At 41.7% G+C, this 25,344-nt stretch overlaps 1 protein-coding gene across 10 annotated transcripts in view; it reads right to left on the bottom strand.

Moving 5' to 3' along the window:
- COMMD10 (COMM domain containing 10) overlaps nt 1-22,953 on the bottom strand; it is a 161,180-nt gene extending 138,227 nt beyond the window's left edge. For 2 of the 10 annotated variants that reach the window (XR_012159013.2, XR_013635797.1), the window contains exons 1-4: nt 22,490-22,949; nt 21,138-21,228; nt 18,537-18,647; nt 14,010-14,165 (exon numbers count right to left, since the gene is read on the bottom strand). Coding sequence is in view for 7 of the 10 variants with exons in the window: in XM_073344759.2 (XP_073200860.1) it covers nt 14,010-14,165; nt 18,537-18,647; nt 21,138-21,228; nt 22,490-22,521 (390 nt within the window). In the remaining 3 variants the exon portion in view is untranslated. Of the gene's footprint in view, nt 1-14,009; nt 14,166-18,536; nt 18,648-20,844; nt 20,952-21,137; nt 21,229-22,489 lie in introns of those variants that run through there. The other 8 variants (XR_012159015.2, XM_073344754.1, XM_073344761.2 and 5 more) reach the window with 6 other exon arrangements.
- Between the last annotated feature and the right edge of the window lie 2,391 nt (nt 22,954-25,344).

Here is a 25,344-nt window from a genome sequence, read left to right as displayed (position 1 = left end):
AAGAAGGTAACCTTTAGATCACACAAACTCTACCACGCTTAAAGCATACACGCATATATACTCCCAACAAAGTCCAGAGGATTACTTACACATGGATCTGGCTCATATTAAATCAGTATAAGTTTTTTGACAAGTTAGCTATCTAGTGGGAGTAGGACAGAATGGTACTTAAATTTAGCATGGAATGTAATACTGGTTGGTCAGAAACTTAAAGTAAACTAAGTTTGTGACAAAGGACAAAACCATAGGCATCTTTTGTAGCCTCCTTTGAAACAGCTAGATTACACAGTACTACTGCAACTACTGAGAAGAAAAGTGTATATCAAGAAAATTAAGGTACGGTATTAAATCTCTTATTGATCTAGCTCAGGGGTTGGCAACCTGCAGCACACGAGCCAATTTTTACCGGCATGCCGCTGCCAGCCGGGGTCCCGGCCGCCCGCCCCGCTCAGCCCACTGCCTGCCTGGGTGAATGGAACCCTAGACTGGCAGCAGGCCAAGCGGGGCCAGCGGCCGGGACCCCAGCTGGCAGGAGCCAACGGACGGAACCCCAGACTGGCGGCGGGCTGAGCCACTCAGCCCACCGCCGGTCTGGAGTTCCGGCCACCGGCCCCGCTCAGCCCACTGACTGTCTGGAGTTCCGGCCGCTGGCCCAGCTCAGCCCACTGCCAGCCTGAGTGAACGGAATCCCCGGCCGGCAGTGGACTGAGTGGGGCCGGGACCCTGGATGGCAGGAATGGGTGGAACCCCAGACCAGCAGCGGGTGAGCCGCTACCGATCTGGGGTTCTGTCCGCCACCCAGCTCAGCCCCCTGACAGTCTGGGGTTCTGGCTGCCGGCCCCTTGCCAGCCAGCATCCCAGCCATCTTCCCTGCCCAGCCTGTTACTGGCCTGGGATACCAGCCCCAGGCCCCACTCACCCTGCTGCTGGTCTGGGGTTCCAGCTGGGGTCCAGGCCTCCAGCCCTGCTCAGCCTTCCTGCCGGCTTAGGGTACCAGCAGCCAGCCCAGGGCTCTACTCCTGGCCTGAGCCCAGCGTTCTGCAGCCCTTATCAAAAATTACACTACAATTAGCTTTAAAACTTGAAAACTTAAAAACTTTGTATATTACAGTAATCGTTAAAAATGTATAATGTTAATAAATATATAGGTTTGATGAAAGAAAGTAGTTGTACTTATGTGCCTGTGCTTAATTTGTGTTTTTGATGATTTACCTTCTAAAAAAATCTTGCATGTCTCGCACCCCCAGAAAGGGCATCTCACAGCCCCAGGGGGTGCGTGCACCCCAGGTTAAGAACCACTACACTAAACTGATAAGATCTGCATTTTAATTTAATTTTAAATGAAGCTTCTTAAACATTTTAAAAACCTTGCTTACTTTACATACAACAATAGTTTAGTTATATAATATAGACTTATAGAGAGAGATCTTCTAAAAATGTTAAAATGCATTACCGGCACGCGAAACCTTAAATTAGAGTGAATAAATGAAGACTCGGCACACCACTTCTGAAAGGTTGCCGACTCCTGATCTAGTTTATAATGAGCCCATCAATCGGGTCAAATCAGCTTCCAATGATACAGTCACTGATTTTAAGCATGACTGAAAATAAATATTAATATCCATTTTATAAATTTAAATCTTGGCACAGATCTGAGGCTACCTTCTAACAGTAGTGACCTTTCTGGTATTAGCAATGTCTACTCAAGCCACTAAGATGGACTTTCATGCTTTCAGTTTCAGCCAGTTACTTACTAGGCTGTTAGTAAAGAAATCATTGATTCACATTTGTATAGAAGATATGTAAAATCCAAAGCTCGTTAACTATTGATGCAACTGCCATTTTAAGTCAATTACTCACATTTATAATTACTTTTCTCTACAGCTAGTTTAACAATTTGAAGATGTGCTGCAGCAGTGTGTCTCTGACTCTTCATTAGGGACATATTTTGCCTTTCCCCTAGTGAGTATACAAGGCATAACTGGGAGCATAAATAGTGTGATTCCAAGGCACATGGTAGGCAACATATGGGTCATCCCTACTAAAGGGTCCATACCTACTGTGTCTGGAAGCAATGTTCCACTGGGAGAGTCCTGTGTTCCAGAATGGAGGAGGTTTGTGGGAGGGACACATAAGGGCAGATCTGGAGAACATGCAATTACAGGTATGCGTACGCTGCAATTAGAGGTGTGATTGCAGCATGTGTACACACATACAAGCAAGCTCTGATCCAGCAATGGAGCTCTGGCAGCAAAGACTTCAGTACGGGTTAGCCACCCTGAGCAAATACCCAGAGGCCCAGATGAAGTCCATGCTGCCACAGCTTCACTACTATTGGTACTCAAACTGGCCAGATTAAGGCTAGTTTGGGTGTGCCTACATGTGCTGCAATCACATACCTTGACTGCAGTGCAGACAAACCTATGTGGCTCCATCAGCTATTTTCCCCACCCATGTACTACCTTGAAGCTGCAGCAGTGATTTGAGTACATCCTGGAGGACAAGGGAATGGAAGATACTTCCCTACGTGACTCTTTTTAGCATCAAGCTTAACACAGGCTATGCACTGAATCCAGGATTTGGCTTATTATATTTATTATAATTATTATATAGCAGTTGGTAAGGTTTTAGAGCATGTCGGCTAGGTCAAGTTCTTGGAATCTAATTAGACTCCTACCTTCTTAGTTGGACCACAAGCTGGAAACATTTCATAGATCAAGAAAGTCCAGGCCGGTGAGAAAACAGGTTATTGTTACTATTATCTATGTTTGATGATAGAAATTATGCATACTTCAGTACCTCTGTGGTGATACTGCAGAGGCTGAAGGTATTAGGTAATAAGCGGCAGGACAGTACTTTCTTGTAAACTCAGGAGCTAAAGTAACTTTGCAAAGATCACAATCAAATTACATTGGCCAAGTCTCCATGAGTAAAAACAACAACTTTAGTTTAACCATACAGTATAAATGTGTTTCTACTTTGGCATCAGCATATTAATAATCCCTTTTTCCTCAATCATAGACTTGAAAAATAGCCTTTGCTTAAATCAATCTATTAATTTTAAAGTTCCTAGGGCCAAAAAACTAACAATAGAAGGTATTACGCACAATGGCATATGGCTAAGATGCTATATTAATAAACTAAACTATATAAGGTATAAATTTTAGAGTACTCAAAAGTGTGCTAGACACATCACAACACAGATGAGTTGCACCAAAATGTGTGCAATATTGTTTCACATATGCCACAGTGACAGGGCAACCAACAATAGGGTGAACATGTGGAGGAAGTCAAGGGTTACAGCAATAACATCACACAAAGCAGCAGGGACATGTGTACAGTATAGTTGAACACATTTTTGTATAGCTTTTAGAAACTATGCATTTGAAATAAATGTCAAAAATGTCTTGGTTGATTCACTTCTTGGTGGTGTCATGGAAGAAGTGAGTATTAAAAAGCTATGTGAACACCAGGCAGAATAGTATCTGACAACTAAACTGATCTAACTAAGCAGCCGTAAACTGCAACAGAGCTGAGGCAGAATCAGGGAGCCTCAACTATCTCCTGGACAGTAGCCCTCTAAAGAAACCAGTGTAGTAAGCTGCATGCAGCAGAGACTAACACAGAGTTGTCTAGCACTATCTGCACTGCCCATTCAGTGGGACAACTCTGCACACTCTTTCCTACAGACTATTGAATGAATTTGTTCCCGATTAACTTAGAAAAGGCTTAGTCCTCCCAATGGCTACAAGCGCTGACAAAAAAAATCCCAATCCTTTAAAGCAGGGTTTTCAAAAATGAAATGAGAAACATTCAGTTTCTTGGCTTAAAAAAAGTTAGTTTTTGTTTTAGCTATGTTTCTTTAAAGGAACATACCAGTATATCCATTTTACTCAACCCAAGTGTATGACAGTTCAAAGATAAGCATTTCTCACAAAAAAATCTGAAATAAAAACTGTTTGTTTTCTAAATTGCTATTATTGATTTATATTTTATTAGGCTGGTGTGGGAAGATGGGTCATTGCTGGAAAACTGCAGGCAGGAAACAGGATTTAGAACCAGGAGACGGCAGTTATGTGGCACACGCCAAGATATTGTAACTTCTTTTAGCAGGTCTCATTAAAATAAAAGTCTTCCTTCTATAGACTAAAAGAGAACCTGCAGTTTAATAACCTCTTTAGTTTACTTGAGAGGATATCATGCCACTTTACCAATCCTAGGGGATATGCAGCGGCTGCCTATTGTATAAAAGATAGGTTTTAAAACCTTCTTATATGTTTCATGAGATTCTCTATTGAGTGCTATAAACACCTCTTTTCCTGGTCAGTTTTCCTCTTGATCATTACACAGTGAAATGACAAATGCCTTTGAGCTAGACCTTAAAAATATATGTTCAAGAAAAAAAAAGACAAGGAATTTATATGCAGATTTATAAAGCAACTGAAAAAAAAGACAGCTGGTAAGCCTCAACAGTAATGATTATACACGTGCATGCACGTACACAGGCAGATAAAAACCACATGAATAAAAATGGTGAATAAATAAAATGAGAAACTGACTGAGAAAAAGAAAGGCTAGTGATGGTTACAGAAAAAGCTATTATAGTATTTGTTTGTGCCAGAAAGAAGAGACAGAACAGCAACTATTCATGACTTTAAAGGAGAAAGTTATTTAGGAGGAACAATAAACTGATTGTCCTGACTCAAAAAAAATTAAAAAAAATAAAACCCAACCCAGGTTATTTATAAGTTAACTAATATGTAAAAGTGTTATTTGCTCAATCCCAAATACAACACAACCTGTGTCACCTAATTCCTAACTGTTTATAGACCAATTTAAAAAAAAAAATTCTTATGTTACAATCTTGGCTAAGCTCCCCATTTGGAGAGTCACCAGACTGCTGTATTAGACCTAACCTTGGATCCCTTATATTTTTAAACTTACTGAGACGGACACTGGCTTGGTGTCTAGTCTTTCAGGCACAACTCCCAGAGCACAGACTCCTGTGCCAGTACTCTTTCACATGTTGTGAAACCCCACAGCAGCAGCAGCTACACTTCTATTTCTAGTGCTCCAACTTAGTCAACCTGGTTCAGGGATGTCTGCCTAAACTGAAAAAATCACACCTTCTGCTCCAGTGTAGACACAGCCTATGAGTCTGGTTGTTTCCTCCTCCATGTTGCCTGGGTGCCAGCTATGGGGACACTGAGAGTCTACAGGAGAGTCTCTTCCCCGCCCCGCCACTCTCAGTTCTGTTGCCCAAAGTAATAGCAGACCATCAGGGCCAGGAGGAGCAATTGCAGGAAGAGTCCTTCTCAGGCTCTGCAGCCCCCAGGAGGAGCATGCTCACTCTGGGGGGATGGAACATCTGCAATTCAGTTGGTATGTAGGAGTTAGGAGGGCATGGAGCGTAATCAATGTAGCTGAAATCTTCAGAAGAGATAGCTGCCCAAACTCTGGGAAACCTCTATTGAGCATATAAAAACAGATTTTTCAGGGGCTTATAACTTGGCCAAAATTGGGCAAATTTTCGCTAGGATGGCAAAAGTACACCCCGGCACAAAGGCCACCCCTCTCCCAAATTTCAAGTTCCTGCTCATGGAAGAACTAGAGCTTCTCAGCGAAACAGATAATTTTTTTTTTCTAATATGGACAGAACAACATATTTTCCCCTAAACTCATTCCCAGAAACAGCTACGCTGTTTTAATTAAAACTTCAGTGGGGGCTGAAAACAAAGCAGACCCACAGCATGAAAAATTTCAACCCAAACAGTTTAAGTTTGGCAAAGTTTTTCTCAACTGAAAACATGGTCTATCTTAACTACAGGCATCACTATCTGTGCCATCTATTATAAAAAAAAAAGTTTACACAATTTAGGACTAAAGAGGAGAATGCAAATCCAAGAGTTTTTAATTAAGTGGATTGTTTGGGTAATTGAAGAAATTCCCTGTCAAGCACCTGGACACTGTTGAATCTAATTAAGCTATATCCAGTGCCGAGTGTATGAGTTTTTCATTTTTAAAAGCAATCCATAAACAGATTGTATAAAAAAGATTCATGAATATGAACAAACCCAAAAGCGGAAAAAAAACCCATGTTAAACGAAAGCATAGTTAAGTAACGCAACGGCAGTACATCTATCAAGAGAACACTATCTAGGAAGATGGGGAGAACATAACAAAGAAGGCAGATGGTAGTGACTAGGAGATTTAATTTTCAGAAACATGCAAGGTGAATGGGGATGTGTAGCAGACACATAAACCCTTATGTTTTATTCCCTCTGGAGGAGACACTATCATAACTGGACAAACTCTTGGCAGAAGCTGAACTGGAGCCAATTATTCTGATGTATATGTAAGAAACAATGACAGTCAGCAATGGAACAGAGGTCTTAAAATTAAGGTAAGAAGTCATTTAGAAAGTATCCACAAATTTTTTAAAAAATATATAGCAGTGTCAGTACTTCATGTACTGACTGACCCAGAGTAATCTTGAAAAACTTACTTTTCCTCATTATCATATTGCAAGACATTGCAATGCCAATCCATTGATGATGAATGATCAGCTACCACTAGGTGAGATATTGCAGCAAGCAGTCTGCTGAGGTGACAACCAGTATCAGAGTATGCTGGAAACTGAAGCCTATCTAGAGGAGTGAGGTAACTCCAAAATTACTATTAAAAATATTACAGTTTTGTAATGTTTCCAACACTTATACTATACATAACACAAGATTAAAGAGAAAACTTTACCACACCATGCAAAGTTTTAAAATCATTGGGCTTACCAAACCAACTTTACAGACAGTGGTGGTGGTCTCATCACAGATACAAAGCATCCAGAACTATCTAGCCTGAGCTAACTATCCACACCAATCTACAGTTTTTAGACCTATAGAAAGAAAACTGCATGTCTAATGTCCCATCAGCATGGAAGCATGTCCTCTGGAATGGTGGCCAAAGCATGAGTTGGCATATGAATGCTTAGCATATCTGACACATAAATACCTTGCAATGATGACTACAAAAGTGCCATGCAAATACCTGTTCTCACTTTCTGGTGACATTGTAAATAAGAAGTGGGCAGCATTATCTCCTGTAAATGTAAACAAACTTGTTTGTCTTAGCGATTAGCTGAACAAGACGCAGGACTAAACGGACTTGTAGGCTTTGAAGTTTTACATTGTTTTGTTTTTGAGTGCAGTTACGTAACAAAAAAATCTACATCTTTAAGTTGCGCTTTCACAATAAAGAGATTGCATTACGATACTTGTATGAGGTGACTTGAAAAATACTATTTCTTTTGTTTATCATTTTTACAGTGCAAATATTTGTAATCAAAAATAATATACACTTTGATTTCAATTACAATATAGAATATATATGAAAATGTACAAAAGCACCCAAAATATTTAATAAATTTCAATTGGTATTCTATTGTTTAACAGTGCGATTAAAAGCGATTGTTTTTTTGAGTTAATCACGTGAGTTAAATGCAATTAATCGTAAGCCCTAATATATATGAATACACATATATGCAAACACTCTGAAGTTAGGAAATTCCAGAATTTGGGTTGCCCGTGGGGAAGAGATTTCTGATAGTTAGATGGCTCTTTAAGGTAATGAAAAAAGACATAATGAGATCCGATGGTCGGAAGCTGAAGTTAGACAAATTTAGACTAGAAATATGACACACATTTTTAACATTGACAGTAATAAAGAATTGGAATGACTTAATCTAGGGATTCTTTGTCACTTTAAGCTTAAATAAAGTTTGGACATCATTTTAAAGGATATGCTATTGACAAAATAGAAATTACTGGTTAAGGATCCATGTCCTGTGTTGTGTAAGAAATCAGATGTAATGATCCTAATACTCCTTTCTAGCTTTAAAATCTATTAATTTTGCAAGATGGAGCACACAAAGAAGTTCTGATATTTTAAGTGCAAAACTTCATAGTCCCTTTTCTCCTGTAACTTTTTAACTCGGATGAAGGAGTTAAAGGAAGAGAAACTTCAGAAAAACACCCACTGTCATGGGGCAGCTGCCCCTCACTGATAGCTAAGGGGTTAAAGCCACCCTGGGGAGGCTGCGCAGGAGGCAGCCAATAAGGAAAAGGCTTATAGTGCCAGCCAATCACTTTATTGGAACATCCAATCAGGGCCAGGCTGGCCCATATAAGAAGGGGCTGCTGAGCACAGGAGGCGGCAGTCACTCCCTGAAAGGCGAGGGAGGAGGACTGGCTGCTTAGAATGCTGGACAGAGCAGTGCTGGGCAGGGTCAGTAGAGTAGGAGAAAGCTCCAGGCTGACAGCTGCCAGACTACAGCCCTGATACAAGGGTGAAGAAGATGCTAGGGCTGCAGGAAAGTGGCCAAGGGAAGGAGACAGCGGAGTTGGAGGAGGGGCAGTACGTGGCTATCAGATATAGGGTCCCTGAGTCGAGACTCAGAGTAGCGGGTGGGCCAGGTTCCCCACACTTGCCACCTAAGGCAGTGGCTGGTGAATGGAATGCAGTTTGCCACTGAGATGAGCGGCTAGAATCGGGACTGCAGTTTGCCACTGAGGCAAGTGATTGGAGTAAAGTGAGAAAGGCCAAAAGCCATGTAGAGTTGGACCTTGCAAAGGGAATTAAAACCAACAGTAAAAGGTTCTATAGCCATATAAATAAGAAAAAAACAAAGAAAGAAAGAAGTGAGACCACTAAACACTGAGGAGGTTAAGGATAATCTAGGCATGGCCCAATATCTAAACAAATACTTTGCCTCAGTCTTTAATGAGGAGCTTAGGGATAATGGTAGGATGACAAATGGGAAGGAGGATATGGAGGTAGATATTACCACATCCGAGGTAGATGCCAGCACACACAGAGAGCTAGAGGAGAGCGCGCGTGCTTATCCACCCTAAGACAACCAGTAGCCTGGTGGTCAGGGAAAACCTCTGGGATGTGGGAGATGCAGGTTCAAGTCCCTGGTCTAAATCAGGTAGACTAATGAACTGAATCTCTCACAGCCCATCTGTGTGTCCTACCATGAGGCTATTCTGGGGAGGGTCTCTCTCTGGTTTTAACCAAAAATTCAATCCTGAACATAAGAAACTTTTCCTGATGCTTCCCCCTCCCACCCCCCAAAAAAGGTCAGTTTTGACAAATCACCATTTTCCAGGAAAAAAAATTTTGCTGAAAAATTCCCAACACAGCTCTATACCTCATGTCCTCTAACCCTCCCACCTAGACTCGCCCAGCCATATTCAAAACTTATTTTACTATAAGTCTGTAAATACTCAAGTTCAGCTTATTAAGGCCAAAAATAAATGTGTACAAAAAGGATAAATTTGCATGTGGTATATCAAACATCAATATCTGAACCAATAAAGACAGGTTTCAGAGTAGCAGCCGTGTTAGTCTGTATTTGCAAAAAGAAAAGGAGTACTTGTGGCACCTTAGAGACTAACAAATTTATTTGAGCATAAGCTTTCGTGAGCTACAGCTCACTTCAACGGATGCATTCAGTGGAAAATACAGTGGGGAGATAGCTGTAGCTCACGAAAGCTTATACGCAAATAAATTTGTTAGTCTCTAAGGTGCCACAAGTACTCCTTTTCTTTGAACCAATAAAGTTTGTGAATTACTGCTCCCCCCACACACACACACAAGCTCCCTGTGTGCCACCGTCCCATCCCCCTCTATTTCAAAGGCACCCTGACGCCCTCCCCCTACCTCCTCTCCCATGCCAGGGGCTCTGTGTCCCCCCTGCCACCCATTCCCAGGGGTTGTGTGTCTCCTTTTTCTCCTCCTTCCAAAATACCTTTCTTACCCCCAGAATGGAAGGGACAGCAGCCAGCTGGTGCCCCCTTCTCCTCCTTTCCCCCCATCATGGAGCAGACTTTGGGGAGGCATCTGTAGGAGGGTGGAAAGAATGAAACCTACTTCACTCTCTTCTCCTTCTGGTTCACCCTGCTGGCTGAGCATCTGCCCCACAGCTGTTAGGCAGATTCCAGCACAAAGAGCAAGGAACAACTTTTTAAGTGCAAATGGCTTTTCCTGTGCTTACCAAAATCAATAGGCAGTTCTGCCTATTGATGCTTAGAACATTCCCTGAAACTTTAGCAGTTGATTAGATGCAGCGTTTAAAAGGATTACATCCAGACACACAGAAAAATGACATCAAGGTGAGTGCAATGTCCTGCTTTGCTCGGCCAAAAAGGATCTTAAAAAGTGACCTGCAAATATATAGTGTAAATTCCAGCATCTTTAGATCGGTATGAGCTGAAACATCCCCAAAACTAAAAGAAAAATAAAAGCATGGCCAACATTTCCATAGGGTGTCTCAAGTTAGGCAGCTAAATAAACGTGGCCAGATTTTCAGAGGAGCACCCTATTGACTGGAAGTCAATGGGAATTGCTGGTACTCGGCATCTATTAACATCTGATCCCTTAATCAGGATCTGGGCATCCAAGTTTGAAATTTGTGGCATAAGCTTTTGTGTGAGAAAGTGCTGAATGCACCTCTTTGGGCTTGTCTACACTGACACACAGTTTGGCCTATCCGGTGTGAATAGCAGCATGCACCAGTACTGTGTTATAACTCCCCCATGTGGAAACTGCAGGCACTAACTAAAAGAAAGAGGACTATACTAATGCAAACTAGGTATCTTTTAGTTTGCACCCACAGAATCCACCCCGGGGAGTTACACTGCAGCACTTTGGTGCACGCTGCTATTTACATCCTCATAGTCCAAACTCCAGGGTAGTGCAGTCATCGCATCAGTCTGACTATTAGAGAAACTTAGAATGCATTGGTAAAGTTACTGGAATTTGGTACTTCACCTTTGCTAGGACCACTCTAATATTGTGCGTGTCTCTCATTAAAAGAGCAGCATCTGATTAGATTAAAACACTAATATACTGGAAAGTAACAAAAAAGGGTACATCTTAACAATAATGGAGCTTCATATGGGAAACAGAAGTTGATGAATGTTATAGGACAAGTTTTCAAAGAGGCTTTGTCATTTTTTTTTGCACACAAAGATGATTAATGTACAAATGGCCGACTTCATCTGCAGGTATAGGGCAGCACAAATATTTTGCATACGTGGGCTAAGCTTTTTAAAGGAGCCTACGGAAGCTAGTTGCTGAGCTTCCATTAAATGTCTATCAATTTGGTCACATTAGACTCCTTTAAAAATCCCACAAATATATTCTATCATTTGCACGCATAAGTGACAACATGTGAAAACTGCACATGCAAACAGATACCACATGTTGAATACTTGGCCACATAAATACAGTATACGTATGCAAATACATACACACACAAGAACAACTAAAGGAGTATTTAAACAGTTCCAACTATTTTGAAAAATGTTACCTCAAAGATCTTCCACGTTTTATATACATATATGAGGATAGTGTTGTCAAAGAGAATTTTTAGATGGATTTTACATCTCTACTTTCTATGTAGATGCTATTCCAGTCTCAGTGAAAACATCTCTTTAATTGTTTCAAAGGATGTTCAGGACTCCAATATATTTGATTTTCTGTCAATAGGGGTGGATGAAAATATTACAGTGAGGTTACTGCTAGAACTAAAACAACATATTCCAAATATGAACACAAAGTATATTTTTCCAATATTGCCAAAGGTACACAAAAAACCCATTTTGTGAAAATAAAAACTAAGTGATGACACCAAATAATCTTTTATAACTTTGATGATGGTTAAATATTTCTGGACTTTAAGACTGAGTATACAATGGTTACCAAAATGCAGTACTATGCAATTACTTTAAGAATACGTCAATAAACATTGAAAGGTTAGATGAAAGAATTTACACAGATATGCTGAACACATGGGAAACCAATAATATAGAGAAACCATAAATAAAGTCTTGCAGGCTTATCCTATTTTGATTTTAAAATGATTTCTATTTGGAGCTGATTAGACAGCTGAGAAGATAGTGACTAGTTCTGCATTTCTAAGTTCTTAGTAAGGGAAACCTCCCATTAACTTCAGGGGGAGATTTTTCCTGAGTAAGATCTGCATGACTGAGTCCTTAAAAGATTTCTGAAGCAAGCAGCCAAAATAAATTCATAACACTATCCCTATATTCAACTTAGAGAGTGACATCTGGTTCCTTACATTCCTATGCTCAGCTCTCAAGTTTGAGTAAAGTATCATATAACATCCGGACAACCCACAAGTTGCCCCACAGAAAAATGGTAATTTAAACATGTCTAGGCACACAGGTTAAACCTATATTTGTTTTGGTAAACAACTAAGGTGAGTGCAACATTCCATTATTGCACTAGAAGATTGTTCTACTGGAAGATTATTATGAACCATATTCAGAGTTTGCTTATATTCGGAGGCTTGAGTCTAATACACTGGGCACAATGTGGTTCCACTACATGAGATGAAGACAAAGACATGAAGAATCTCCAGAAAGGGACTCAAGATGAAATATCTGATGCAAGTCTCCAAAGGCAAACACAAAGGAGGGAAGCAAAGGCATATAATACACAAACATGCTTAGCACACACAGAGCAAGATTCAGGATGACCACAACCCCAAAAACAGTGAAGGGCCAAAAGGTCACGTCTGGTAAATTCACGTATGTCCAACAGTAGCCAACAGCAAGCCAGTTCCCAGTATGTAGTTGCATGCTGTGGATGAAGAGAACTCACGGTCATGCTGTTCCACTGCATATTTTAAGACCAACAAAGCCTTTTCATTCTGGCTTTATTCTCTTTGTTAGATCACACTTCATTTTTACATGCAGTTTGTGTATTCTAAGAAAAGTACTTTGGTAACTCACTCATTTGCTGTTAAAGTCAGAGTGACACTACTCTAGACTCTTAACTAACTTCTGGCATTTCAGTGCACGAAACCTGAACATCTAGGTGTTTGTAAAAATATCTTTTCAAAAGAAGGGAAACCCCATGTGCAAATCTAGTATTTGTGTTCTCTATCAATTATTTCCCTCACTGGATATCTGAGTGCACAAATATTTGATTTGAACATACAGTCACAGTAACTGCATGCCTTAATGAAGTACACAACTGTGCACAAGCCTGAGCTTCTGCCTTTTAGAAAATTAGGCCCTTAATACAGCTCTAAGTTTCTCAGATCTCTTCCATGCCCCAATTCTTTTGTCCCAAAATCAGGATTTAACTGTGGCAGGAATTTTAAAATTTGTGACCATAAACAAATACATTCATTTCCTGTCAGTGTATTAAATATTGTTTATCTATTAGTTTTGTGTACTATATATTGTTTACTTCTATACCATAAAAACACAATAAAATTATTAAATAATCAACTGTTATCCTCAGACAGACAAAGCACAAAAGCAAAACTAGTTTTCTCTAATGCTGTCCAACCATTTTACAGTACTAATCATGGCATCTTGTAATATAAGGGCCAATCCCACAGGCAAAATGTTTACTATTGTAAAAGTTCTTTTAAAGTCAATGGGAGTATGAATTACACCTGATCAAAATCATTTGTAGGTTCAGGCCCTAACATACAGATAGCGGAACAATAAGTAACACACACAGCACTTAAAAAGCTCACTTTTTTAATAGGAGGGAAGAAGCAAACATGTTTAAAGCTAATGTCCTATACTCTACTTAAATTACACAATATGTAAGGACCCATGTATTGTGCATTTTATCTACTGTCACATGTCATTCATTCATTGCTTCATATACATTTTTACAGGATGCAGACAACCAGATTCTTGGTTGGTGAGCTGCATTATCTTCAATGGAGTTATACTACTTTACAACAGTTTACAACATACTTTGTGTAATTTAAGTAGAGTACAGGATTTTAAAGTGTCAAACCTATGACATACTTTATATATAAAATTTCCTTATTGTTTTTTTAATTTCTTGGCTGGTCAATAGAATTTGTCCTTACAGAACAAAAAAAGGAATATTATAATATTCGTGTCCTAATAATTTTTGTTTTAACTACTAGTTCCACTTAAAATTAGAACAATTGCTACCTTTTGAGGGGCCAAAATCCTCTGCCTGAACTTTTCAATTGTATCTTGACCTGCAGCAGTCCACGCACTGACAAATGCTTCTGCTTTGTCTAGATCAAGGTGAATGCTCTCCAGCTGCTGTTGCAGAATAGCTGGTTTCAGGTTATGATAGACTGCCTGTATAGCAGAAAAAAAGAGTTAAATCCATTTTGGTACATGCAACTATAGTACTTTATTTAGAAAAGCACTTTTCTAAATCGGGATGCTCTTTTTCTCTATAGAGGTCTAAATGGTTCATTTTTTCAGCCTAAAATAAAGTACTCTATTAATGCAAAACAAAAATGTGTTACATGATTACTATGAGCCTGGGAGCCCCTCAATGCCAGTTGACAAAGAACTCACCATACTGTATCTGACACCAGGCCTGACCCACTCATTACATCCTACACACTGTTGTCATAATATTATCTAAAAGGTGTCATGTAAGGTGTCTTATGTAAACTGATGACATGCAGGTACCAAAAATCATTGTGTGGTATATATACATGTTGTGTACAAAGTTGTGTGTATGCTGTATTTGGGAGGCAGTGCATAAATCCAGCTTGTCCTAGACAAAGGAATGTGTATTTACCTGTCTGACTGGCTTGCTTCCAGGCAGAGGACAACAGAAGTATATTTACATTAAAGTGTATATTTACAAATATACATTACAAAATGTATATTTACATTTACAATAAAGCCATCAAGCTAACAAGCAGAGGAGAAGACGGTGTAGTAATCACATATGGGGGACAGAATCTGCACCCCAGGAAGCCTTCCTGGCTCTTGAGGCAGAGAAAACGGACACTGGAAAAATATAAGGAGAGCAAAAAGCCATTGGAGTTATCTACCACTTTGGGGACATAAGGTACAGCACCCTCTGAGCCTGTGAAAATTGGATCGCCTACTCCAGAAGCTAAGGATGTTGGTAACTTGAAGTAAAAAAGAAAACTGCTTAGGCAAAGATTGTAACTTGTTAAAATTAAGTTTTAGTCACTAGAAAACAAGTTTTATTGTGCTTGTAACCAGACCTGTCTCTTTTTCTGTTGTTTAGCATCACTTAAAATTCTGTTCTCTGTTAATAAACTTATTCTTGTTTTACTACAAAACCATCTCATTGCTGTGTATTAAAGTGAAGTGTGAGTCTAAGCTAACCTAACCAGGTGATGCGTTCTGTTTCTTTGGAGACAGAAAACTTAATTGCTATGAGTGTTCAGTGAGAGGGAATGGACACTGCAGGGAGACATCTCTGGGGGAATTCAGGTTCACTGATTGTTACCTGCAAGGCAAGGTTTGGCCTGGCAGAGTCTTGAAGAGTTTGCTGGCTAGGCAGACAGGCTGGTGTGCCAGGCAGCTGACACACAGCTTGGCAGTAGCAAAGCTCTCACTCCTTCTGGGCAGAGGGATAACACAGTAGACCTCAGTTCCGGTTGTCTTGAGTGGAATGTCACAATTACATTTTTTCAAAACTATTATTTTCCACAAGTAGGTATTATTATGCAAAGCAAAAGTTACAATGGCCAACATATCTTTCCATCCATTAAAAATAAGTGTTCTATTCTTTATGGCCTACTATATCACCTTGGCACGTCTTCATAGAAGAAAAAGAAAGTGAAGCCACAAACCATTTTTAACATTTTCTGTCTTTCTTTCCCAAACTGACCTTTTCTTAAGATTTTATTATTTTTTATAAGAGTAAAGTACAATTCAGCACAGAAGCATTTTGACTGAGTTTATTTACTGACAAAAATATTCACATTTTCTAGAAGAACAATATTAAAAATTTAGATTAGAGATGTAATTTAGCCAAAATGTATGCAAAACAACACTGAACCAAACTGCAGGCCCAAGCCTGCAAATTTTTACTCATAAAAGTAGTCCCATTTAAATGGGATTACTCGTGTGAATAAAGACTGCTTACATAAGTACATAAGAACAAAAGAATGGCCATACTGGGTCAGATCAAAGGTTCATCTAGCCCAGTATTCTGTCTTCTGACAGTGGCCAATGCCAAGTGGCATAGAGGGAATGAACAGAACAGGTTATCATCAAGTGATCTGTTCCCTGTCACCTATTCCCAGCTTCTGGCAAACAGAGGGTAGGGACACCATCCCTGCCCATCCTGGCTAATAGCCATTGATGGATCTATCCCCCATGAACTTATCTAGTTCTTTTTTGAACCCTGTTATAGTCTTGGCCTTCACAACATCCTCTGGCAAGGAGTTCCACAGGTTCACTGTGCGTTGTATGAAAAAATACTGTATTTTGTTTGTTTTAAACCTGCTGCCTATTAATTTCATTTGGTGACCCCTAGTTCTTGTGTTATGAGAAGTAGTAAATAACACTTCCTTATTTACTTTCTCCACACCAATCATGATTTTATAGACCTCTATCATATCTCCCATTAGTCGTCTCTTTTCCAAAGTCCCAGTCTTTTTAATCTCTCCTCATACGGAAGCTGTACCATACCCCTAATGATTTTTGTTGCCTTTTCTGAACCTTTTCCAATTCCAAGTGACTTATTTCTATTTAGTTTATCAATTTGTTCCAAAACCTCCTCTAATGACACCTGAATATGGGACAGCTCCTCAGATTTTTCACCTAAAAAGAATGGTTCAGGTTTGGGAATCTCCCTCACATCCTCAGCCGTGAAGACCAATGCAAAGAATTCATTTAGTTTCTCCACAATGGCCTTATCATCCTTGAGTGCTCCTTTAGCATCTGGATCATCCAGTGGCCCCTGTCAAGGTTCCTCCCCCACTCTGAACTCTAGGGTACAGATGTGGGGACCTGCATGCAAACCTCCTAAGCTTACTTTTACCAGTTTAGGTTAAAACTTCCCCAAGGTACAAATTAATTTTATCCTTTGCCCTTGGAATATCCACTGCCACCACCAAACTCTAACTGGGTTTACTGGGAAACGTAGTTTGGACACATCTTTCCCCCCAAAATCCTCCCAACCCTTGCACCCCACTTCCTGGGAAAGGTTTGGTAAAAATCCTCACCAATTTGCATAGGTGACCACAGACCCAAACCCTTGGATCTGAGAACAATGAAAAAGCATTCAGTTTTCTTACAAGAAGACTTTTAATAGAAATAGAAGTAAAGAAATCACTTCTGTAAAATCAGGATGGCAGATACCTTACAGGGTAACTAGATTCAAAACATAGAGAATCCCTCTAGGCAAAACCTTAAGTGACAAAAAAGACACACAGACAGAAATAGTCATTCTATTCAGCACAATTCTTTTCTCAGCCATTTAAAGAAATCATAATCTAACACATACCAAGCTAGATTACTTACTAAAGTTCCAAGACTCCATTCCTAGTCTATCCCCGGCAAAAGCAGCATATAGACAGAGACCCTTTGTTTCTCTCCCTCCTCCCAGCTTTTGAAAGTATCTTGTCTCCTCATTGGTCACTTTGGTCAGGTGCCAGCGAGGTTACCTTTAGCTTCTTAATCCTTTACAGGTGAGAGGATTTTTCCTCTGGCCAGGAGGGATTTTAAAGGGCTTTACCCTTCCCTTTATATTTATGACAGCCCCACTGGTTGTTTAACAGGCTTCTTACTTCGGACGTACGTAAAAAAATGTTTGCTATTACTTTTTGAGTCCTTGGCTAGCTAGTCTTAAAATTCTTTTTTGGTCTTCCTAATTATATTTTTACACTTCATTTGCCAGAGTTTATGCTCCTTTCTATTTTCCTCACTTGGATTTAACTTCTACTTTTTAAGTAGAGGCTTACATGATTGATATCTTAAATAATAAAGCTATTGCTTTGTATTACTTTGTACAATATTATGAAATATTTATCTAAAACATCATCAGGGAGGAAATGTTTCTCACAGTTTTGCAAGTGTTGTTGTTTAAATATCGTATGCACCATTGCAAAGTATGTCAATGTATTTAGTGGCTTAGATTTTTTGCCACCCACAACAGCAAATGTTGCTGGCGCTGCCACAAGCAGCTGAGTTTCCAAAAAAAAAATAAAATAAAATAAAAAATAGCTATAAGTGATGTCGCATGCCCCAGGAAGTTGGGGCCCAGGGCCCCTAAGGCTGGCTCTGATACTTAATGCCAGATTCTGATACTCTTGATACATAGCACCTTACTCCATGAGTTCTCCCATTGACTTCAACAGAAACGGGTTTGTATCTGTGAAGTTTGATTCTGCTCAGTGTGAGAGAGAGGATCACAAGCTGGTGCTCAGAGACATGTAGATAAGCACAGGATACAGACTGAGGGCAAGCTTCTACCCCCCTTTACTCACATTAAGTAGAACCTTGCTCCTCAAGTACAACCCTGACCTCAATGAGACTACTTGCCAAGTAAGGGACTATGGAACATTAGTAAAGGAGGTAGACTCAAACCTTGAATAAATAAATAAATAGCATGACTGTGATATCTGTTTTCAGGAAGTGTCTATTTTAACTTGCTCTGTATAATAATTTTTCTACCAAACAAGCATTATGTTTCAAATATTTAACAATTCATACTGATGAAAATGGTACCTGTTCCAAAATAAATGATATAGTTTCAAGAACTAAATGAAGATCTTGCTTCTCCACTGAAAACGCAGCTTGAAGTTTTTCTTCCTCCTCTTCACTGAAACTGCTCTCAGCCTGAAGTACAAAAATGGGTTTATTCCTGGTATTCCATCTGCCATCCAGAAATCATTATCCAGAAGGCAAGTTTAGTTAAAACATTAAAGAGTCAGGGGTTTTGTTTGTTTGTTTTTAAATGGGAGAGGAAAAAGAAACGTTGTCAGAGGAAAAAATATATCAGGATACCAAGGGCCTGACCAAAACCCCACTGACTTCAGTGAGCCTCTCCATTGCTTTTAATGGCCTTATGATCAGGCCTTTATGAAATATGCATACAAGTGCACACTTCTTCTCTCTGTATATAAAAAACATGTTTGAAATTACTATGTAAAAAACTCATCTTTTGACCACATTTGATAATATGCATTATGTGGAAAAAGTTACATATTTATACTTGACAATACAAACCCGTGACAACAGTGTAATGCACACTGGCTAGACTAGAAATAAAAGCACCAAAGAGAAGGCAAAGTTGTAGTGCATATATATATATGCTTCTCTTGGTTTACTATTGACAGTCCTCTGGTCTGAACACAGTCTATTTTCTTCTAAAAGACACAATAATAAAAGTCTATTTGGGGAAATTTAGAAAACCACATACAAAAAGTCAAAAATCTACAACATGTCGTATTAAAAGATCATTGAATGGAAAATCTTACTGAACTAATGTACTGAATGTTTAAACATAATGCAAATATTGTCATCTTTTAAAACAAAATATTCTATGTTCTAGACTTCAAACAACACAGTCAGGCCAATTAGCAATGCTGTAAGTGCACAGCTACTCAAAACAAGCAATTGGGCTATCAGACCAAAGATGATGTAATTACAAGGAGACCTAGATGGTCAAAACATTTGAATCTCTAACAAGAATGCAAAAATGAAATTGTTAGTTTAATCTTTGTATGCAGTGTTGTTGTAGCCACACTGGTCCCAGGATATTATAGAGACAAGGTGGGTGAGATAATACCTTGCATTGAACCAACTTCTGTCGGTGAGATAGACAAGCTTTCAAGTTTACACAGAACTCTTCTTCAGTCCTGAACAAGAGCTCTGTGTAAGCTTGTCTCTGTTTAATTTTTAGCTTTTAGAAGGAAATATGCAACTTTAAGTATCTTTGCTAATATAAGGAAGTTTATTTAAAATTTCCAACAATTCCACGCTCCCTACAGTTAGATAACTCATGGCTCATGAAACTGGTAATATAATACAGAGTCATCAACCCAACTCAGTCATGCAAATCCAGTGCAGAACAATAGTCACCAAAAATTATTATGCTATATAATGGTCATTTAGTAGTTTAGATGACATTAAGTTAATGGCTCTTTCCACCTGCTAGTGGGCAAATATCTTCATTCATTCATAAATAAATCACAGTTACTATTACCAGACCCTTGTTAGTAATTTCAGCAGAAAAATCAATAATTGAATCAAAGCAATGAAACAACCCTCACATTCCTGGTCCCACTAGAGCACAGTTGGAACAATAAAGGTAAATTTGTATTTTTTTTTCAGCCATGCTGTACCTGTCCTATGTCTAGACTTCAATTTCCAATGCTATCAATTTGGCACCTTCTATCATTCTAAATTCTTTTTAAAAAATAAATAAAAGTTTGCATCTATCAAACATTGATACAATGACTACGGGAAGTTGGAAACAAATGAACAAATATGTACCCATGCCTCTGGAGGGCAAGACCAAGTTTCCATTACTATTGTTCTCACTATTATATATTGTGCTTTTCTGTTCTCTTACAACAAAAATTAATAAAAGACTTGCATCTAATCCAATTAATCTAGCTACTAGTCTTCCTTTTTCATTGTATATAGGGCACAAATGCAGATTGTGCATAGGCTTGATTCTATTCAATCTGACCCATCTAGATTCATCCATTCCTAGCATGCACACAGAGGCACATTTTTTGACTAAATATTGTACAAAACCTAACTTAGGATCAAGAGAAATATTTCATAAAGCCAAAAGAAAACTTCCAGCAAAAACAGTGTTTGTTTAGACTTAAACATTTCCTCTAGTTTTCCACTGGAGCACTTTTCTGATTCATTGGTGCCAGAAAGTCAATCTAACATCAGATATAAACAAAAGTGACTACTACTTTTCATTCTATTTTCATTGCCCAAACTGCAAAAAATGAAATACGGGCAGCCAGCATAAATTATTTATGGTGAATTAATTAATTATAGATTTTATTCTCACTTCTAACTCCGCAAGGGTATAAGAGGGGAGAGCCAGCTCCATCCTTCCATACTATTTGCCACTCAGAACAAGATATACTTCTCTGGAGAAAGAAGGGTGTACTTTTTCTGTAATTTGAAATGATGTGTATGTTAAACATGCAAGACAAAACCTAAAGATTTAAGAAAACAGTATCTTATGACAGGATTTTAAAAAGCATAAAATACACAGTAACTGGTATGACATATTCATTATAGAGTTTAAAAATGTATTAAAAGGTGAGAGCTAAGAAGTTATTGTCATACTATACAAACCTTTAGATGAAGCTTTTGAAGGATGCGGGAGAGCAATCGAGGAAATTTGCCTGTGTCTATCATGTTAATGAGCAACACTGCTTTTTTTATGCTAAATTAAATGAAAGAGATCAGGTAAGTTTCCTAACATAAACATATTGCCTTTAAACAATGTAGTGCAAATATTTTTGTTTTCCAGTGTTTCACAAACCAAGCACACTAGCGCTACTGGCTTCTAATCTAAATGTTTGATACTTTAAACACAAATTATAAAAATTATAAAAATTCAAGGTGAGAGTAAGGATGAAAATAGATATAGTCCCACCCTCCAATTAAACCAAGTGGAGCTGACACCCTGGGTGCCTCAGCCCAGCCCACTGTATCATACTGACATGTTTCAGAGTAACAGCCCTGTTAGTCTGAATTCGCAAAAAGAAAAGGAGTACTTGTGGCACCTTAGAGACTAACCAATTTATTTGAGCATAAGCTTTCGTGAGCTACAGCTCACTTCATCGGATTCATACCGTCACAGTATGCATCCGATGAAGTGAGCTGTAGCTCACGAAAGCTTATGCTCAAATATACTGACATGGTCACACTGCCCTATTAGTGGGGAAACCCACATGTTAGAAACCTCCAGAGGCGCAGTACTGACCCACTGGGGACACAGGCCCAGTGCCCCCGGCGCGATGCGGAGTTGGCGGGGGGGTCCCAGCCCGGGTGCCCCCGGCGCGCTGCGGAGTTGGGCGGGGGGGTCCCAGCCCGGGTGCCCCCGGCGCGATGCGGAGTTGGGCGGGGGGGTCCCAGCCCGGGTGCCCCCGGCGCGATGCGGAGTTGGGCGGGGGGGTCCCAGCCCGGGTGCCCCCGGCGCGATGCGGAGTTGGGCGGGGGGGTCCCAGCCCGGGTGCCCCCGGCGCGATGCGGAGTTGGGCGGGGGGGTCCCAGCCCGGGTGCCCCCGGCGCGATGCGGAGTTGGGCGGGGGGGTCCCAGCCCGGGTGCCCCCGGCGCGATGCGGAGTTGGGCGGGGGGGTCCCAGCCCGGGTGCCCCCGGCGCGATGCGGAGTTGGGCGGGGGGGTCCCAGCCCGGGTGCCCCCGGCGCGATGCGGAGTTGGGCGGGGGGGTCCCAGCCCGGGTGCCCCCGACGCGATGCGGAGTTGGGCGGGGGGGTCCCAGCCCGGGTGCCCCCGGCGCGATGCGGAGTTGGGGGGGGGGGGTCCCAGCCCGGGTGCCCCCGGCGCGATGCGGAGTTGGGGGGGGGGGGTCCCAGCCCGGGTGTCAGGCTGGGGCGAGCCGGTGACGCAGGCGCTCCCGGCTCCACCCACCCCGCCGGGCCTGGGCTCCGCAGGCGCCGCTCTGCCGGGCAGTCCGTACCTGCCGCTCTCGGGGATGATGGGCGCTGCCATCCTGGCCGCCGCTGCCTGGTTCCGCCGCCAGCTCCCGGCAAGAGAGGGGGTAGGCGGGGCGGACGGGAGCCCGGCAGGCTCAGCCGGCCCCGCCCCCAGTGCCGGGCGGTGCTATGGGCGGCCCTTGCTGGCCGGCCCCCTCGCTCGCCGCCCGGCGGCCCCACCTGTCTGCCCCTAGGGGCGCTGGGCCTGGCGGCGGTTTCTCCAGGCCGCCGGCTCTCGGGTGGAAGCGCGGGAGCGAGTGGGCACGGAGCAGGGCCCTGGCCCCGGCGTGGGGAGAACGGGGCCTGCAGCGGGTTTGCCCGCCGAGGGGCCCGCGCTGGGGTCTCCTCCTCCAGCAGGCGGGTCTGGGAGCTCAGCGTCCTGCGCGCGTGGTGGGTGCTGGATTTCGGAGTCCGCACCGAAAGCTGGCAGTCCGGCGTCGCAGAGCCAGTGCGATGTGTGAGGGAACAGCTGTTACAGAACCTGAGAGCAGAAGGAACCGACCCGGGAGGTTTAAAAATCCGACGGAAATCTGGTATTTGTACAGCTCCACGCTGTTCTCAAGTCTTGACACCAGCCCCGCCACTGAAGGGGAAACTGACTGTCAGCCAGAGGGAACAGAGTAACAGCCGCCTTAGTCTGTATCCGCAAAAAGAAAAGGAGGATTTGTGGCACCTTAGAGACTAACCAATTTATCTGAGCATGAGCTTTCGTGAGCTACAGCTCACTTCATCGGATGCATCCAATGAAGTGGAAAGCTTATGCTCAAATAAATTGGTTAGTCTCTAAGGTGCCACAAGTCCTCCTTTTCTTTTAACCAGAGGGAAATTGACTCCAGAGGTTTTCATTGTCCAGTCTGGGGAAAATGAAAACACAGCCCTACATTTTAAAAGGCAATTGCATTCTAAAAATTCTTTACATTGATATCATCTAAGGCCTTGTTTAGATTAGGATTTAAAGGTGTGTTGCTAGAACATGTTAGTTGACACGTTCTAATTAAACACACTTGAAAAGGCTAGACCCCCTCTTGACTTTATCTCAACCAGTTTCATGTTCAGCACACGCTATCTTGTCTATGCTTAAGTTTTCAAATGTGTTAAACTAAAACATTTTAACACACCTTTTTATTCTAGTCTAGATACAATCAAATTCACTACCCCCATGTGGGTGTGAGGCAGTGTCTGTCGTCATACTTAATTTTTTTTTTAAGTGCTCCCCAGAAGGCAACTTTGAGGACATAAGAGGAGAGAAAGAGAAGATCATTCTCTTCTCCGTTGGGAACGACAATCCTGTCCCAACTTCATCTCTTCACTGTTCACATCTGAAGCATGCTCAACTCTTGATATTTGAGGCTGGTGTGGAACTTTCTGTGTGATGGCTGCTCAGGCCCTCCAACTCCCATTGATCACATCAGTTCCACACCATTTTCAGACAGCACCTTTCTCCAGAGCTCAAGGCAGTAGGGAGATCAGCGTCAATGAATCTAGTACTTTCCCCCCTACGATCTCCATTGCATCACCCCTCCCAACAGGAGCAATTTCAATACCTTTCATTAGCAACAAGCCCTGTAGCACTGCTTAACACAGGGGAGGGCAAACTATGGTCCGTGGGCCGGCTCTGTCCTGTTGGGGCTTACAATCCAGCCCGTGGGATTGGTTGTGCAGGGCTAAGGCAGGCTCCCTGGCCCCACGTCGCTCCCAGAAGTGGCCAGCACCATATCCCTAAGGCCCCTGGGGTGGGTAGAGGATCCCATGCGCCGCCCTCGCCTGCAGGCACCACCCACTTCAGCTCCCATTGGCCAGGAAGAGGCACCATGGCCAATGGGAACTTCAGCAGTGGTACCCACAGGTGAGGGCAGCGTGCAGCAAAGCTGCCTTCCCCACCCCACCGAGCCACTGCCGGACATGCTGGCCACTTCTGGGAGCAGCGTGGGGCCAGGGCAGCAGGGAGCCTGCTTTAGCTCTGCTGCCACCCCAGAGCCTGCTCCCTGCACTCCAAACCCTAACCCCCTGCCCTGAGCCCCCTCCTGCACTCTGCATCCCCTCCTGCACCCCAACCCCTTGCCCTGAGTCCCTTCCTGCACACCACACCCCCTCCCACACCCCTTGCCCCAGCCCTACATTCATGGCCCTGCATACAATTTCCCCACCCCTGACCTAACTACCATTTTACCCCCCACCCAGAAGCACACATGCAACTATTGAAGCAATACTTCCCAACACACTAGCACTAAATGGATGTATTTTTATTTTAGATTTATAAAATAGGCATTTGTAAAGCCTGGGTGCGTTTATTATAATAAAGAAATGAAAAAGCTGGAAAGAACAGGTAAATGTGGTTGAAAGGTTTGTGAGATATTACCAGAAAGGACTTGCCAGCAGATTGCTGAGACAGTGATTTCAGAAAGAAGACTGAAGTTGTTTGGATATGCTGTATGGATGTCAAGAAACTGTACTACTAGACAAGCCCCTGATTGGACGCCCCTTGTGGGAGGCAGAAAAGAGGAGGACAACACATGACACATAAGAAAACAATTGAGAAAGATACTGCTGTCATGGAAACAGACTATAACAGAGCAAAGAACATTGCATTAGACAAATGGAGGTGGAAAGACTGGGTTGCCTTGTGTCAGAAGGCACAAGAGCATCTAATATATAATAACAAAGGATTATGGAACGGGGGTCATGGCAAGAAACTATGGCAGGTGCTGGAATCAGATGGAGAGAGGTTGAGAATCCTTGATCGAAGGAATTATTAATAATGTATGTAAAGAAACGTGTTAAACATATAGAGTGAAATCCTAGTCATGTTGAAGTAAACAGGAATTTTGTCATTGACTTC

This window comes from Lepidochelys kempii, chromosome 5 (genome assembly GCF_965140285.1).
Source record: "Lepidochelys kempii isolate rLepKem1 chromosome 5, rLepKem1.hap1, whole genome shotgun sequence".
Taxonomy (NCBI): Eukaryota; Metazoa; Chordata; order Testudines; family Cheloniidae; genus Lepidochelys; species Lepidochelys kempii.
Note: the sequence above shows the minus strand (reverse complement) of the source record. Positions and strands in the feature narration are given on the sequence as shown.